The 17,286-nt window shown below is 46.5% G+C and overlaps 1 protein-coding gene across 13 annotated transcripts in view; it reads left to right on the top strand.

Annotated features, from left to right (window-relative positions):
* GRIP2 (glutamate receptor interacting protein 2) overlaps positions 1 to 17,286 on the top strand; it is a 248,943-nt gene that overhangs the window by 215,251 nt on the left and 16,406 nt on the right. For all 13 annotated transcript variants that reach the window (XR_004754117.1, XM_035337745.1, XM_035337747.1 and 10 more), the window contains 6 exons: positions 1,897 to 2,042; positions 2,716 to 2,796; positions 10,819 to 10,885; positions 11,716 to 11,861; positions 12,155 to 12,299; positions 16,648 to 16,787. Coding sequence is in view for 12 of the 13 variants with exons in the window: in XM_035337745.1 (XP_035193636.1) it covers positions 1,897 to 2,042; positions 2,716 to 2,796; positions 10,819 to 10,885; positions 11,716 to 11,861; positions 12,155 to 12,299; positions 16,648 to 16,787 (725 nt within the window). In the remaining variant the exon portion in view is untranslated. The remainder of the gene's footprint in view (positions 1 to 1,896; positions 2,043 to 2,715; positions 2,797 to 10,818; positions 10,886 to 11,715; positions 11,862 to 12,154; positions 12,300 to 16,647; positions 16,788 to 17,286) is intronic.

Genomic DNA, 17,286 nt, shown 5'->3' with positions numbered 1-17,286 from the left:
CACAAGTCCAGTAAAGGACTGTAATTAAACAATGTAATCTGTTCACAAGGGTGTATTCATTTATACTCCATGGACTTGTCTGTCCTAATCCAAGTCTCCTTGAACAAACACTTCTGAATTTACATCTCTTAAGATAGGCAGCTGTTTTCCATGAATGCCATGAACTCAGGCACCGGAGCAAATATACTGCACGTTTAATCCCTTGCTACTGGTAAAATAACCTCCCTAGGCTCTCTCCAAACTTTGTCATATCTCAGCCTTTGATGGGCCACAGACAAAAACTGTTGTGCTTGTGCATTTTTCTCAGATTTGGATGTGTGTGTGTTTTCTTGGACTTTCCTGCTGTTTGGAGGTGACCAGTACAACCAGTACCCACTGCCTTTGTGTGCCTACAAGCCTCAGTACCATGTTCTTACAACTGAATCGGGTGTGAGTGAGGAAGAGAGGCTGGGAGGATTAGTAAAAACAACAACAACAACAACAACAACAACAACAACAACAAAGATAGAAAAAAAAAAACAAGCTGTCTTGCATGAAATATCAGTGGAAGCTGGCTTCTAGAAAGGTCAGGGCAAAGGATGTGGTTGATCATTAAGCAGCAGGGGAATAAAGATTATCTGACAGAGGCTTAAAACAGGCTAGCTGATGCCTTCATGGTAAAACAACACCAAATGTAGAGGTGAACCTTAGACTTGTTCCCATTACTCTTGAGTCTATTTTGGAAACCACGCTGTAGCTTATGTTAGTGATGGATGAGCGCTCTCCCAAGCTCTGCTCCAGTGGATGGCCTTACAGACAGGTGCCGAGTGGAAAATTGAACAGATGTGGTTATAGCAAACAACTGATGAAGAGAGTGGAGAACAAGGAGGATGGGCAACCTATTGCCCATGGCCAGTGATGTGGAACACCACGCTCCTGTCTTTGTAGAGCCATGGGTTTGTGCAGATCAGCTATGGCAGGTAATGTGCAGGGTTGTCTTGCTGGGGTCATAGGACATTTAAAAAAAAAAAAAAAAAAAAAGAATAGAGATTGGTTAGCGAACGTAGTGGTTCATGTGTGAACAAACATTTCTTATAAATACAGAAGAGTCTCAAGAGGCAAACCCCGCTGTAGCAGTACATCTCCAATATAGCCTTGCTGTCATTATTCTACTTCCAAAGTGAAAAAACCTGCACATCTATGCTCTTTGAGAAAGTGGGTCTAAACCAAAAAGCCCAAAGTGCCAGTTGTAGTTATATTGGAGGGCTATCACATCAGAATAATATTGGCCTTTCAGGGCAGTTAAACAGTATCAATGTACATTTGGCTTCCAGAAATGCAATTACAAGGGATAAATGATTATCCAATTTGCTGAGATGTTTCAGTGAGTTCATTGGATTGTAGCTTCAGTATTAGCCATGTATTAAGCAGAGGACTCCGTGCAATTTTCAGTGCCATTAGTTTGGTTTCCAGCGGGTGCAGGCACATGGAGAGAGATGCATACTATTAAATAGGGTAGGAGGGCTCATGTCCTTGCAATTCATCACTCGCATGTCTTTGCCATGGTGTTGACTTTTAGGAGGGGAAGGTTTTCTTTTTTTCCCTGGAATTTGCAGGAAATAAAAGAAATACATATATATTGTTTGAGAGTGAAGTATGTTTGAGCTTGAGCAAACCACAAGGGTTTACTGCCTTGTGACCTTCCAGGGGCTCCTGGCCCTGGGATGCACATTACAAAATGAGTTATCATGTCTTTGAGGCCGCTTCTGCAGGATTTGTCAGTACTCTGTGTGTCTTCTAACAGATTTGTTTGGCAAAAGTAACTCATGGCTGGCTGTGGGGTTGTTTCTTTCCTCCCTTCCTCCTTCTTCCCTGCCTCCTTGTCCCCTTTCCCTCTTTTCCCAATACGGACTGCAGGTGTGGGCTGCTGCAGGTAGGAGACCGAGTCCTTTCTATCAACGGCATTGCGACTGAGGATGGGACTATGGAGGAAGCTAATCAGCTTTTGCGGGATGCTGCGCTCACGAACAAAGTGGTGCTGGAAATTGAATTTGATGTTGCAGGTAAGTTGCCAAGGACTTGCTGCTCCTCACCACCTGCCAGACTCTACCCGTGCCTTTGCTAACCTGTAGGAGGGAAGTTATATCAAAAATATATCAGCTTTTTGCTAGAGCTTAGGCAAGACTGAAAAAGACCCTGTGAGGAGGATCTTTCCCATTTTTTTGTTGTTCTCTAATGTGCATTAAGACAGAGGGCCCTTCCTCTGATCCTTCCATAAATGCCGCCTTCTCACCACTTGGCTGAGGTAAGCTTAGCGAGTAGATGAATTGGCCAACTGCTCTTTAAACATTTTACCATTAATATGTATAATATTTGTATTAATCTATGGCCTTGAGGAAAGGAGGGAGCTGAAGCAATTGGCTGGAGCAAAAGTGCAGCTTTGTATTTGGAAGAAAAAAAAAAAAAAAAAAAAAACAACTTTCTTTTACATTGACAAAGCTTCTTCAACTCTGAAGTACAATGTGATGTGAGCACTTCACTTGATGTTCAGAGCGTGTATTTTTAATGAGAATCCACATCTTTACCTGAAGTCCTTGGGGCCTCAGAGAACAATCTTTTTTGAACCAATAAAGCTGAGTTTGATGGGCTTGTTTTTCCTGGTTCCAAAGAAACCATCCACGCCACTGAAAACTCTCCTTTCTCCTGTTTTCTTTATGTCTGTTTTTGGCTTTATAGAGTCTGTCATACCCAGCAGCGGCACTTTCCACGTTAAATTGCCCAAGAAAAGAGGTGTAGAGCTTGGAATTACAATCAGCTGTAAGTATTGCTCAGACTTGCACTAGCAGTTGCAAGAGCCACTGCTTTCCAACCTGGCACATCAGAGGGGCCCAGCAGAGAGAGAAAAAGTTATGTGGGGTTCCCTGGTAGCACTCACAGTCCTTGTGATTTATTCCCAATTAAATCGAATGTGTGGTTCTTACCTCCAAGAGCTAGAGACCGCAGAAAAAACAGCCGCTGAAGGGTCAGGGCAAAGGATGCCTCCCTGAGGAGCAGCTGAGCAGTTGGTGTGTGCTGCAGACTAATATTATGTTAGGTTATTACTGATATTATTTTTATTTCCTTGCTCATAGTTGTGTTATGTTCCTCTTAAAAAGGAATTGCTTGGGTCTGGTGGGAGCCTTGCAGGGAGAGGTGGAGGGAGGAGAACAAGTGCAAGGTGAACTTGCAGCCAGAGGGTAGAGAGGGGAAACTGCCAGGAAGGAGAAGGAGGAGGAGGAGGAGGAAGAGGCTGATGGGACTCAGAGGAATAGGGGGTCACTTTAGGGACAGGTGCTGGGCAGGGTTTGTTGCAACACGGGGAGTGGTTGCATTGACTAACCCCAGCTGTGGAGGGGAGACCTGCCTGCCAGGACTTGGTGGGCACCAAGAGAATGAGACATCAACCTTTTTCTTCTCTGTCTTCTGCTCACTCTTGATTAATTATCTTCATCTCTGTTCTGGACCTCATTTTTCATAAAGACCTTTGGGTCTCTTTGGAGAGGACGCTGTGAGGAGATGATATAGGCAGATCCATCCCAAAATTTTGGCATATTGGAGTGGTCTTGTGCCTTGCACCAGTGAACTTTTCCTTTATACAGGTGTGAATTGGTCTCACATCATTCATCCCTCTTCCACTGCTGGGTAACCTGAGTTGAATCAACTCAGACTGGCCATGCCCAGAGGCAGCCACCACATCTCAGATGAAGCAAAGCAGCTTGTGAAACTGCAGTAAGGGGACCTTATGGCTCAGTCCTCATGAGTATGGACTCAGCTGTGTCTAGGAGATGGAGTCACTAAGGACATTTTCAGAGTAGGCTTCATTAAAATAGATGAACTATTTGCAATTACTTCTTGGCATTTACTGCTTTAGTTAGTTAGTTGGTAGGAGGTGCTTTGGTCTAAGGGGTGTGTGTCTTAGGATGAGACTTGAACATCTGTAGGGTGATGACTTTGCACCCCATGTTATTTCTTCTCCCTCTTATCAGCTTCCCCTATTTGTGCCATGAGGATATTACTGAGAAACAGCAGCACAACATTTAAAATTTAGCTTGCTAGCAATTACTGTTTGAAAACATCAGAGTGCCTTCCAAAAGTGGGAAGTTGGGTGGGGTGTCTGTAATGCCGTTCACTGGTGGGAGAGCAGGGGCATGGGGCAGCAGCTCAGTGAGGCACAGCTCATGCTGGGTCCCTTGCCTGCTGCGTTAGCATTGCAGTCTCAGGTAGAAACCAGGGGTGATGGATCTCGGAGCAAACTGCTGGCTTGAGCATGGCCAGGATTTCACTCCTTTAAGCTTCAAAGCTTAGATTTGATCTGGGGCTGGAGAGCAAAATGAACCTGGAGACTGCCAGCAAGAATATTAGTTTTTATTTGTGGAGTCTCGCTGCAATGGGATCTGCTTTGGATGGATATTTACACTTCAAACGTATTTTAATGTTGAAAATGTTTTCGTTTGAAATGTGTTTAAAAAATTGATTTCACACACTTTTGGGATATTATTGCTAAATAAAAAGAAACTGAACCCTGGGTTTAAAATAGTTAGATGCCCATTGTCAACTGCAAAGCAGTTTTTCAAAAATATAATACATTTGATCTTTTTGATTGCTGCACGTGTTTACAGGCCATTGTTTAAGTAATGCATATGCATAAACTTAAGATATACCTCAGTCCTTCACAGAGTCAAAACACAAATTGTATTCACAAATGGAGAAAAAGATAGATATCCAGAAAATGTGGTGGCAAGGATGAAATGCTAGTTGCATCCTAATTCTGTTTTCATATATTAGTCCGCATAAGCCTATTTCCACAAGACCCTTAGCGAATTATATCATCATTTTGTCACTCTGTGTCTGACCAGGCAGATAAATACACCAGTTTCAAACATTAAAACCAACGCAAGCAGACATATGGTAAGTACCTCCTGCAGAGACATGATGTGCATGCAGGAGTGTGATGCAAGCAGCAAGAAATAAGAAGTAAAAATAACCCTCTTCTGTTTTGCTCAGTTCCTCCCAGTCCTGATTTGAATGCTTGTATAGATCTAGAAAGAGCTTTATAGCTTCCTTATGACAGGGAAAGGCATATAGCTACTGTTTAAAGTAGCAGAAACTGGGCCAGATTAAATAGATGACAGCCTGGGGGAATCAGTACAAGACCTTTACAGTCATGGCCGCAGACTTGGGTTTGTTCTAAAACTTGTGGCACACTGTAGATGAAAGATGAGTTGCTCTCATTGAATTTTACCTCTTGGCTTCAGCAGGCTCATCTGTAGACAGTTCCTCTGTCTAGGAAGGTTTGATGCTGCCTTCTTACATGGGCAAAAAGTGTTACAACCTGATTGGAGAAGTGCTACAGAAATAAAAGTGGTCAAGTTCTTACTGCTCTGACTGTCAGAGCTAATCGGGAGATGGGCTAAATAAAGGTGGGGGCAAGTGGGAGTCCTGATGGATGCACTGAAAGAATTCATGTAATGGAGCCGGCTGCCCGAGGAATCATAAATCTGCTGGAAAACTTCATAAAACGGATGGAAACCCAAGAGGTTTCTGTATGAAGAGGGCAGGAACTGCTGCTTTTGGTACGAACATGCTGAAAGGCACTGTGCTTGCTCCTGGTCAGGGGTAGATGCTTGCTGAGGGCTCTTGTCTTCTTCAGGGTCTCTGGGTTTTCTAGGAAGAGAAGCCTTGGGGCCGAGTGAGCCCCCAGTTGGGGAGGAATAGGAAATCCAGGGGATGAATCTCTTACTAACTCTGCTTTGTATTTCTGTGCCACCTTGATGCCCTTAAACCTTACTTCGCTCTCCTACCTTTGTTTAATGAAAATGAGCAAAGCAAATCTGCCTTGTGTGCTCTGCTTCCTTGTGCTTCGTGCAGAGGTAAAGGGACGAGAAGCCAGCAAAATCAGTCTAATTTCCTCCAAACTCCAGTGCCTTGGTGTCTGTCGCAGGGAGAAGGCTGTGTTTGTTTTTAAAACCGCTGCTCTTATTGAAAAGCAAAGTGCACGCTCCTTTCTGCCTCTGCACGGCTCAAAGGGATGTGTGGGTGGTGAAGCTCAGTTGTTTGCTGAGACCTTGGAGGTGCTCTGAGTGCTGGGGATGCAAAGAAGTGCAAAGTGAGATTTTTGACACAATGATGTGAAGATTTGGCTCTTGTTAGCCTGAGCCGCTTGTCTCCATTAGCAGAACACATGGCATAAGTGCTCTGATCTTCCTGGTTGCATTCATTTCTAATGATGTAGTTATGCCTTTGTAGATTTTTCTGTAAATCTCCTACAAATTAAAATCTCCAACAGCGAGAAGCTAAAAGTCGTGTTTTCTTGTATGTTCAATACCTGACCTCTTAAAATAAGATGCTCGTTTGCCATTAGCCTCTGGAGAATGAGGGTTGAAAAGATTGCTTTTCTGTTTTCCTTTGTTTGTCTCAAATATCCTTTCCAAGGGCTACTTGTGAAATTCCCTTCAGGGTGCAGGGGTGTTGTTGCTGCTTAGATACTGAAATGACCGTTCAGTTTAGCTATGCATTAATGCTTTACATAGCATGTTTATCAAATTACCTGTCTATAACTTAACAAATCAATTCCTGTGCCCTTGCGGTGAAGATTAAGAGTAGGTCCTATATCTGCTTGGGGGTGATAAAGCCAGAATTTGGATAGACAGATAACTTCGATTAAGTCTCTTAGGCAGGGTAATCACTGTCCTAGCAACAAGATGGATCTGTGAGCTGACCCAACCCGGCTTTGCTGGTGCTGGATTAACCCAGGACCTGCCACCGGCCTGGCAGAGCGCGTGTGTGAGTGACATTGTCCCTGGAGTCCCCTGTCTTACCCCATGCCAACACTGCAACCTGAAGAGATTTGCAGCTGATTCACTGTGATGCAGTTACCGAAGTGAGATATTCTGTCCAGGCTTTGCTACCTGGAGAGTTTGAAAGGAAATAGATCTGCGGTGGTGTAAATATCCTGCTGGAGAAGCTGGTAATTTATGCACCTGCTGCTAAAGCTAATGACGGGAAAAGGAAAAAGTTGGGTTCTGGGGACTGGATTTTCACTGCTGCTCCTTGTAATCGATTCTGATTTGTTTTTATTCCTCTTCTCATTCCGTAGCTATCCTGAGATGATTGGGTTTCTGTTTTTGTTTGTTTTTCCCCCTTTATAACCATTTGCCTTCTTAAATGTGTTTGTGTGGCATTATTACAAGTTCTTTAATTACACCTTGGCAGAGTGCTGCTTCAGCGTGATCAATAACGAAGGGCATTCATAACCATTTGAGGCACTGATGCGTGTGAGATATGTGCTTGTGCTCCTTGGAGGGGAATAATTTACCGATGCGAGTCACTATGCATTCTATTAAAAACACAGAAAGGACATGTGTTTCTGGCCTCGTCATCTGTCAGAGAGTAAATGCCGAGTGAGCCAGAATCCCAGCAGAGGTGGCAAGAGACTGAAAGCAATTTATAAAAAGTAAATAACAGTATTGATCAATTCACCTTTTTATCACTGCCCTGTCACCGCCACCAGGCAGCGTTTTCATGGTGAGTTTCTCCCCCACCCTGTGCTTCTGCATTCACCAACTATTTATGAAGTTTTCTCTGGGTCACTGGAGCAGATTGAAACTAGCTTCTGTTCTGGTAGACCCTCCAAAAAGACAAATCCATCTGAAAAAGAGCTTGCTTCCACCAGAAGGCAGATGGAGGCTACAACCAGAGTGCCTGCAAGGAGGAGGTGACTTTCTGTACACCAGCTTCTGCCTCTGTCTCAGTCCATCTCTTCCCTTGGCTGCCTGTGCTGCTGTCTCCACTTTACAGATGGGAAAGCAAGACCTGAAGGCAAGGCTGGACGTCTGAACCACGTCTTCCTCCAGCAAACAGAATTACCAAGGCGATGTTATTTGAAGAGAAATAACCACATGAACAGCAGAAATGAATGGATAAAGAGGCTTTACTCACTTGTCCACGTGTCCCAACTCCAAACACCACAACTCTAAATAATAATATAGTTTAAAGTTGTGGGTTTTTCTGTTTGTTTGTTTAGATTTTTATTTATTTATTTTTAATTGCAAGTGAATTGGAAAGGGTTTATCCAGAATCTCACCAGGAACCTACAAACTGAATGCCTCTGCCCCTAGAGTGAGTCACAGCTTCGGTGAAATTGCAGCTTTCTGCCATGTAGAGAGGGCAGCTGCTGCACAGGCAGGTCGTCACCCTGCTCCAGCAGCCCGGGGTTGTTGGCAGTGTGTGTCCCAGCATGGCTGGAGCCAGCCTGGTCCCAGCTGAAGGGTGGAAATCCCAGCTGGGCGCTGGGGCATGAGGAAGGGCATTGGGATGCCAAAGGCGAATGACTGGAGTTTGTAACTACTGGTTTTTAAATTGAACAGCAAGTGATGCTCAGTGCTTTGAAATTTCATTATCTTAACTTTGTATCTTATGCCTCTTGAGAGAATGATTATTCATTAAGTCTCTAACTCACCCTTCAGCCTTGTAGGTACTGACTAATACTGACTGTTTTATACAGCCTTTCAGTTTCATACTAAGTGGTTATTTAAAAGAGAGGGCTGCCACGTATTAAAGCAGTTTGGATGCTCTGATGGTAGGGACAAGGATATGCCATTCCTCTTTCTTCCTTTTAACTGAGGTCTCAAGAAAATCTGTCTGAAACAAGCAAAGCCAACCACCCCAAAACCCACAATGATTTTTCCTTAAAATTTGTTTTGTTTCCTAATGGACAAAGCTCTCCCTTCAGATATGGGAAGAGTTGTGTTGCCTTCCGTGCTGATACCTACTGCAGGGCTGCAGAAGGACGGGGTCTTGCCAGGACCAGGGTGTCGCAGGGTCTGTAAGGCAGGTGCCGAGATAAATGCGTCCTGCAGAGCTCGAAGTGTGTTGCTTTCTATACTTGTTGTTCTTCCTCCTCCTCTCTTTGCTCTTTTGAGTCTTGGCAGTCTCCAGACACATCATCCCAGCAGTGCCTGGGTCGTGTTTAGAAGTGGCTGCCCCCAGCCCTCCACCAGGACTGCGGTTCTCTCCCTAACCCCCTTCTGTCATGCCGCCTCTGCTTTGAACCTAATAAACAAGGCTCGTGGTGAAAAGTGTTTGTGCTAACCTGGATCGCTTTGACAGAACCAGGCTAGGCAGCGATTAAACATGCAGCGCTGCCTGCCAGGGCTCAGCACCTTTGGGCTGGGGTGGAGGGGTGAGCTCTCGGGGTTTTCCATCACTGCCACTTGGACCAGCACCGTGTGCACCTCTGGGCAGCAAAGACACGTCCTGTGTTCAAAGGGAGAACAGCAGTAGCGATAAGGGGGCCGTACATCTCCCTCCCCTGGGCTGCTTGTACATGGCACGTGCCCTTCTCAGTCAGCGTGGGTGTTTCTTCATTGCTTTTTGCCCCATCAGCCTCTGTCTGCACCCCATGCTTGCTTCCCACCTCTTGATCTGCCTTTGCTGTAACTGCTCTGTGCCACGGACAGGTTGAGTACAGGGAACCTCGGTGAACCTCCACACCCCCCCTGCTTCTCTTTGACCCACAGCCGCAAGCTGAGCATGAGTTTCTAGATGAAACCTGCCCAGCACCATGCTCCAGTAAGACATAGGGAAAATAATTCTTCCCAGCTCTGTATCATCCAGCAGGCGCATTGCTGTGACTATTATAAAATCAGTCACGGTCTGCTCTTCACTGTCTGACCTGACTTCTATACTCAGCCGTGTTGCAGCTGAAATTGGCTGGCTTTTCATGCTGTTCAGTGCAGAAGTTTCGGTTATACCTGCAAGAGGGTATCCTTAAAGGTGACGGGCAAAGCACACATGTTCTTAAATCTCATAAATGAATGTAAACAACAGAAAAACCTAGAGCAGAGATGTTGGTAAGAGAAAGGGCTTATTCCTTTAGGTCTGACTTTGTGGGGAGCTCTCTGGCTCCTGCTCGGGCAGGTGGATCTCTGTGGTTGATGCCAGGCACCTTTCAGAAGCTGTAATCTCTGACCTGCACCCGATACGTTTGGATGCTGCGGGTTTCTTCCTTCCCACGCAGTTTTTGCACAGCAGCGCCGTCAGCTTTAAATGAGATGATGCCATTCCCATAGCGAGGCAGGGGGGTGATGCGGGGTGGAGGGGATGCTCTCGGTGTCTGTTCGTCATGCGGATGGCAGGGAGGTCAGGAGGGAGTCAAGTCGGAAATCTCTCTTGGGTTTCTCAAGACAGCAGCAGGTCTTGATGGCAAATTTAAAAATGCAAATGCTCCCAGAGATGCATCCTCACATCTCTCATGGGCTGAAAGAGTTGGGGAGGGAGAGGAAGATTGGATCCCTCCAGCTTCAGAGCTGAGAGCAGCCCCAAGTTACCCAGTTGTATGACAAAGTGGCCTGGGGAGCTGAAACAACTGGAAAACTTTTTTTTTTTTTTTTTTTCCTATTTTTTTCCAGGGTTATTTTCCACCTGGAAAATTGCCCAGGCCGCTTTACTTCAAGACCAGAGAAGGGCTTGTACTAGCCACAGCTCTGAGCTAGGTGCTCCCCAGGCAGCAGTGCTAATGCCTGACCCCTGCCATAGCTGGGGGGTGTCAGCAGTGCTGGGCAGTGTCACCTCCTGCAGCTGGACACCTTGCAGCCTCCCCTTAAAGGACAACCAACAAATGTTTGCAGGGATTTGCTTTTTTTTTTTTTTTTTTTTTTCTTGTGGTTTCCAGAGTTCAAGTGTGAAGCGCCGTTTTGTCAAAGGAATATAAATCCCCTTTCCTCCTAGCTCCTTTTCCCCATTAACCACTCCCCTCCTGGGTAGCAGACTGAGCGTTGTACCCATTTGTCTCTTTTACAGCTGCGAGCAGAAAGCCTGGGGAGCCTTTGATCATCTCTGACATCAAGAAGGGGAGTGTAGCGCATAGGTGAGTGCAGAAATTCCTGCCTGCTAAACCCAAGGCAAAACATCAAGTCCAGTAAAGAGAGGCAGAAAGATGCCCCAGCAGTAACACCTGGGTCTGGATTTTGCCAGCATTCAAGCAGACGTCAGCCTGAGAGGTTTTCTTAGATCTCAGTAGGGTTTGGAATAAAAACTGTCTTTATTGAAGCAAATAAAGTTGAGCTAGTGGAGAAGACGGCCAGGGCAGATTCAGTGGTCTGCAGACCCTCTAGAAGATGAATGTTTAGCATCTAAGACCATGTGCTAAAGGGCACCATATATATACATCTCTATCCCATAAGGTGCAATGGCTCATCAGGTAGTTTGCTACGTCTCAGCTCCTGCCCAGGTGAGCGGAGTGAATGAATTGTGAGTACTGGTGGAGAACTGTGCAAACAACTCAGCCTTCACGGACTGCACCTCTGATCCCACACCTCACAGCAAGGCTTTCAGAGGGATTTAGTGCTGCTGGAGGGCTGGTTTCTAAGTCTGGTTGTACGTGAGTTTCCAGAAAAGGCAGAATATCTGTCAGTTAAAATTCGGTATTTCTGAGTGCCGTAGGTTACCCAGGCTGTATATCTAAGCAGGTGAGAGCAGCAAAGTAATCTTCCTGCCTTGTTCTGGGTTGATGCACGTTTACACAAACTTCCTCTCTGGAAGTAATAATTGCCCCGGACTCTGTTCACACTTGTTTCCCAGAAAAGAACAAGGGGAAGAAAAAGCTAATACTGTCATCACCACTGCAGAACTGAATGCTTTGTGGGATTTGAAAGGCAAATACAAGTGTACTTTAGTTTTCTTTTCCTTTCCCCGTAGAACTGGCACCTTGGAGCCGGGAGACAAGCTGTTAGCCATTGATAACATCCGACTCGACAATTGCTCAATGGAGGATGCTGTGCAGATTTTAAGGCAATGTGAAGACCTGGTCAAATTGAAGATTAGAAAGGATGAAGATAACTCTGGTACAAAAATCCTGATGCAAACTGGTGCCTGTCCACTTTAATGACATTTCCCAGTAGGTAGTGCAAACCAACAAAGATAAGGGCTTCTGCCTGTCTGGTCACCACTTTCCAATTGATTATAGTCTATTTTTGTTATTCTGCCCTTAAATGGAGTCTGGAAGGTTAAAATCCTGTTCGGTATGATTACAGCTGAACGCTGAAGGCTGTTGCTTCTAAGTGCAGCAAGTCTTTCCTATGACCTCTTTCATATGGCAAATGAAAAAAACCTCAGCGTTCCTGTTTTCCTCTTCCAGATGAACAGGAGACGACCGGTGCTATTATCTACACGGTGGAACTGAAGCGATACGGTGGGCCCTTGGGAATAACCATCTCTGGGACAGAGGAACCTTTCGATCCCATCGTCATTTCAGGCTTGACAAAAAGAGGGCTGGCAGAAAGGTGAGGTTTGGGAACAGAGGGGTTGAATTGATGTGGGAAGGGGCCTTGAAGTTTTCAAAGCCTTCTCTGCAACTCTTCTTAGGTGTTTTAGCCATTTACTCTGCTAAAAAAGAAAGGTGCTACGAAGGTACCACGCACTGTGAAGCAGGAGCAGCCCTGCTGGTCTGGCTTTTCAGACCCACATTCAGGACATGTGGGCTGGTCAGAACTGTGCCGTTAGGGCAGTGAGAGCAACTCAAAGCAGGGCACTTCTGGGAGAGTCGGATCCAGTGCATTGGTTGAATGCAGCAGCTGGGAGAATGTGGTTACCTGCCTCTCTTCCACTGTGGTGCTTCTTAGTCTGATTTCCCATGCTACATTTTATGTGGGGAATGCCCAGCCTGCCTAGGAAAGCACCGTATCCTTCTGGCCAGGGTTCACCTGCGGCTAAACCACAGCTTATGGCCACGGCAGCACTGGGTCCTACAGGAACCGCAGATTTTGGGGATCTTCCAACCTGTCTTTGCTGTTTGCTCGTTCTGTTATATGTGGAGGTATCTCAGCGCAGGCCTGGTGTGTCTGAGAGTGGCAGACATTTATACTGCATAAAGGTAGGTGCAGATTTACCTTCAGCAGCCGGGGAGGTTGGCTGTGTGTGTGTGCCTGTGTCTGAATATATGTGCATGCGTGGGATTTAAAGGATCAGGACACTGCTGAGAATATAAGGTGGAACTGAGTCATGCACTGTATCTTAATTGTTCTGTCTATACGGTAGCTGTGACTTGTAAATAGATCACTTCAGCAGCCCTGACTCATGCTTCTCATGGGGCTGCTTTACCCTGTGCTGCCTAACAGGCAGCAAAAAAAACTCAGAACAAATAGGTGTGAAGTGCTAGTCCTTGGCAAAGTTTGACTTCAGATTTGCCCTTTTGCTTCTTTCTGGTTCAAGGCCAAGCTCCCTCTGAGCTGAACGGTAACACAGCTCAGTGCGTCTTTCTGCCTCAGGTTCCTCGAGCTCTTAGCACGTACAGTGCTGCACATTTCCACTGCTTTTGTTTGGTACAGAAAACCAAGTAAGAAGTAAGGAAGAGGGATGAGCTCAGTCACTAGTGGTTCTTCTCTTTGGGGATTTTGTGTCACTGCCCACCATGGTACGATTCAGTCTTTTTTCACTAGAAAATACCAGCACTGGAGTATCCAAGGCTTTTCTGCATAGCAGTCCTGCACTGTACCTGCAGCCCAGTGTGAGAGAGGATCAGGACAGGAAACCCAGATGCTGTCAGGCATCAGTAGATGGCTTTGTACCCTTGCTGCTCTCAGTTTCCTTTGCAGTGCTGTGACTGTTCCTCCTTCGAACTTGGATGCACATCAGCGACTGCTCTGCAGAGAAAAGTAGTGCAGGCAAGTGCTGCGGTGCTGTTGAATTTTGATCAGGAACTGGCACGCAGCAAGGAATGAAAAGCCTTTTGAGAAGAGCAACAGAGCCATTCAGCACGTTCACTGTAGCAGGCTAAGGATAACAGTGCCTGCACAGAGGAGCAGTGCGGGGACAGAGCAGCGTGGGGATTTCTCCAGGTAACCTTGGCTTCTTGCAGGGAGGGTGAGGAGCACTGGGATGAAGCCTGCCTGCAGGAACGTGCATATTTTTCTGCTGAGATGGTGCACATTTTTCTCCTGGGAGTAGCAGAAAGGAGTGGCTTGACCTTGTCAAGGGAAGAGGGGTGTTCTTAGTTTTATAATAGTTTGTCCCTTTCCAGTCAACACTACCCATCTCTGTGCCACAGGCACCCTTTTACCCATGCTCTGAAGGGCGTGACGGGTTTCTGAAGGTCAGGAGTTAAACCCAAAGCTGCGCCTGGCTTTTCCTGGAGCAAAGCACATGTTTCAGCTGCAACAGAGTGGGGTGGGCTGTGTCCTGGCATCTGATAAGGGGCACACACCAGCCATACCTGTAGAGGCACAGGCGAAGGTCTGCACTGTGGCTCCGGCAGCTCGCTCAGCGCTGGGGAAGGCAGGGTGTCCTCTAGGAGCTGTCACACGTCTGTCACAGCGGGTGATAGGCTGTCTAAGCTGAAAGCCCTCAGATGCAGATGACTTGGGTTTTATCTTGACCTTGAGCATTTTTCCCCTTGTACGTGTTCCACCCTATAGGACTGTACAGAGGCAGCTCAGGATACTGGGCTAGTGTCAAGTGATGGCTCTCTCCCACATAGTCTCTGTTTCCTCTGCTTCAGTGCCCGTGGCTTTACCCTTGACCATGGGACTTGTTTTCCTCCTTCCTGGGGAAAGGGCCAATACTATTCAATTCTGGTCGAGGTTTAATGGTTCTCCGGGAGCAATTTTCAGCAATCGCTGACATTTTAAAGTGCTTTTAAGGGCTCAACAGTCTCCTCTAATGCCACCTGGTCAAATAGATGTGGGTGGCTGCAAGAAGGTTTTGTCCAGGAGCGCTCAGCACCAGCCCATGTTTACAAGGGGAAAAAGGGATGCTGGAACTGCCCATGCCCCAGGTAAATCCCTGCCACGTGCAGGCAGTCACCTCTCCTGTAGCACTTTTGGGAGAGTGCCTGCAGCCCCGTTTAATCCTTTAACCTTACCTGTTGCTCAATTCTGCTTTTCTGGTGTCGGTCGGGCAAGAAGGGGCATGGAGCGTGCAGCTCCTCAGGCTGTTTGAGGTGAATCAAGGACTGCTGGTGATGATGGAGAGGCACAGGGGTCGTCTGCAAGAAATAGCTTTCTCTGTCACTCCTGTTTGGCTTCTGTGTGCTTGCCCCCAGAGGAGTGCCTGGAGATGGACAGCTCAGGAGACTGCGCTTTGATTTACTTTCTCTCCCCAGAAGGAGAACACCTGACTGAACGGTACCTTTCTTTAACAGCTTCTCTGTTTTCCCTGCTCAGGGAGTCTCACGGTTTCTGCGGAGCAGTTGTATTGTTCTGAGGTGGCTGGTTGGGCTGGCACGGTGGGGCAGAGATGCGTCCCCATGAAAGATCAGCTCCTGCTTCAGTGCTACAGCAGGAGAACCTCAAATCTAAGCCACCGCTGCCAGCAAAGGATCACATTTAAAATGTCATCAGTTAAGCTTGTTTTTTTTTGACTATGTAGATGAAACTTTTAAGACATATCCTGCTTGCAGTGCGATCTATAATTTATTTGAATACTTGGGTTTTCCCTGAGGGCTTTTTAGGGCTGATTTGGATGGGACAAGACGGACATCTAGTGGCTGGTCAGGACCATCGTGACAATCTGTCCAAATATCTTGGCAGCAGCAGCAGGCTGATCAGTTCTGTCTGCTGTTTGGCTACGTTTCCTGCTTAGATTTGCATACAGTAGATGTTTCACAGCAGCATTCCTGCTAAAGTTCCACATTTGGGGGAAAGACAAATAGCTCTTTAGCCTGTAATAGTATATCAAATCCCACTTCTGCAGGAGTAGCAGTCCACTTAGGACTAGATACAACCTTGGAGAGAGGCACATTGCCGTGGGCAAAAAGATATGACCATGCAGATTTGCATCTTCTCCTGGCTTGATCATGTGAGGTCCCTGTTAGCTAAACCTCGTAGCAGTGCTGGAGGAGAGGATTGCTGCTCTCGTGTGCTGGCACTGGGGAGCTGGAGTGTGTGTGTGGTGAGCACAGCCCAGCCAGCAGCGAGCAAAAGGTCCTGCATTGGCTGCCAGATCTGGCAATGAGCATGTCCTGCCCTGCCTGCTCTTCCCCGAGCAGTGCAGCAAACACGAGCAGTGCAGCAAACACGAGGAGAGGTGAAGTGAGTCCATGTTTGTGGGCAGACGCGGGGGGAGGATGGAGGAGGAGGAGAACTGCCGTGACTTGTTAGTTCATTCCTGGCTGTTGCTGAACCTAAGGATTTATTTATCCAAGAGCAAAAGTCAGTGCTCGGATGTGGCACAGTGGTCTAGCTGCAAGGGGGGAGACATAAAAGATATCGTAAGCTGATTTACAACTGGCTCAGCCCATGTTTGTATACACAGTCTGTGTGTTGGGCTGGGGTTGTGTTTGTCTGTGTAGCTTTGTTTCATAATTCTGTCCATCAGTGTGAAACATGCCCATCAGTTCCACGTGTGATGACCTGTAGGTATCTCACACTGGAAGTGCTTGGGCTTTCACCCTATAAATCCTCATGGCTTTGAAGAGTTTCAAATGTAAGTTGGCCTGAAGTCCCAGCTACTGAGGGGCCTGGGACCCAAGGTGTGCGTACGTTTGTGTGCATATTATGTACGTACGTACACAGGTGATGGTCAGGAGTATACAGCATACCAAGGGGAGACTGAGACATGCTTAAAGTGCTGAGAGTTAAATGGCCTGAGGCAGGTTGCCTCTCTGAACTTTCTAACAGCACCCTTTCTCTCCAGGACTGGAGCCATCCATGTCGGTGACCGAATATTAGCAATTAATAACGTGAGCCTCAAGGGCAAACCGCTGAGCGAAGCCATCCACCTGCTGCAGATGGCAGGGGAGACAGTAACTCTGAAGATCAAGAAACAGACGGAAAGTGAGTTGGGGAGCTTGGTTTGGGATGGGGGGGATGCAAGTGACCTGTGGGATGTCTGTACTGCTTCTGGAAAAGTAGTATCACTCTTAATCATAACATTTCTGTAGATCTCAAAAGCAGTTTGGTAAACGTATGGCAATGCAGCTATAGAGGAAGCCCAGGCAGGGCAACCTACCAAATTAGAAGTAGAATTTGGGAACTGATCCTTCTTCAAGAAACCTTAGGCTCATTTCCTGAAGCCAAGTGTCTTGATCCTTGCTCAGAAATACTCTTTTTTCCCCCTGCTGACACTTAGCACTGTCACAGCCACTTGCTGAAATAATTGACGTGCAAGTGCCAGTTGGAGACTTGTTAATCATTCTGAGAATGAAGCAGGTGTAATTGAAATTTCAAGGTAATCTTGAGTTAATCGTGATGAGCAATCTTCTGAATGGTTGGAAAATTGGGACTTTTAGAACACTGGCCTTTGTTTGGTAAGATAATCTGTCCTTATTGACAA

This window comes from Oxyura jamaicensis, chromosome 12 (genome assembly GCF_011077185.1).
Source record: "Oxyura jamaicensis isolate SHBP4307 breed ruddy duck chromosome 12, BPBGC_Ojam_1.0, whole genome shotgun sequence".
NCBI classification, from domain to species: domain Eukaryota; kingdom Metazoa; phylum Chordata; class Aves; order Anseriformes; family Anatidae; genus Oxyura; species Oxyura jamaicensis.
The sequence above is the reverse complement of the archived record's forward strand: the minus strand, read 5'-3'. Positions and strand labels throughout refer to the sequence as shown.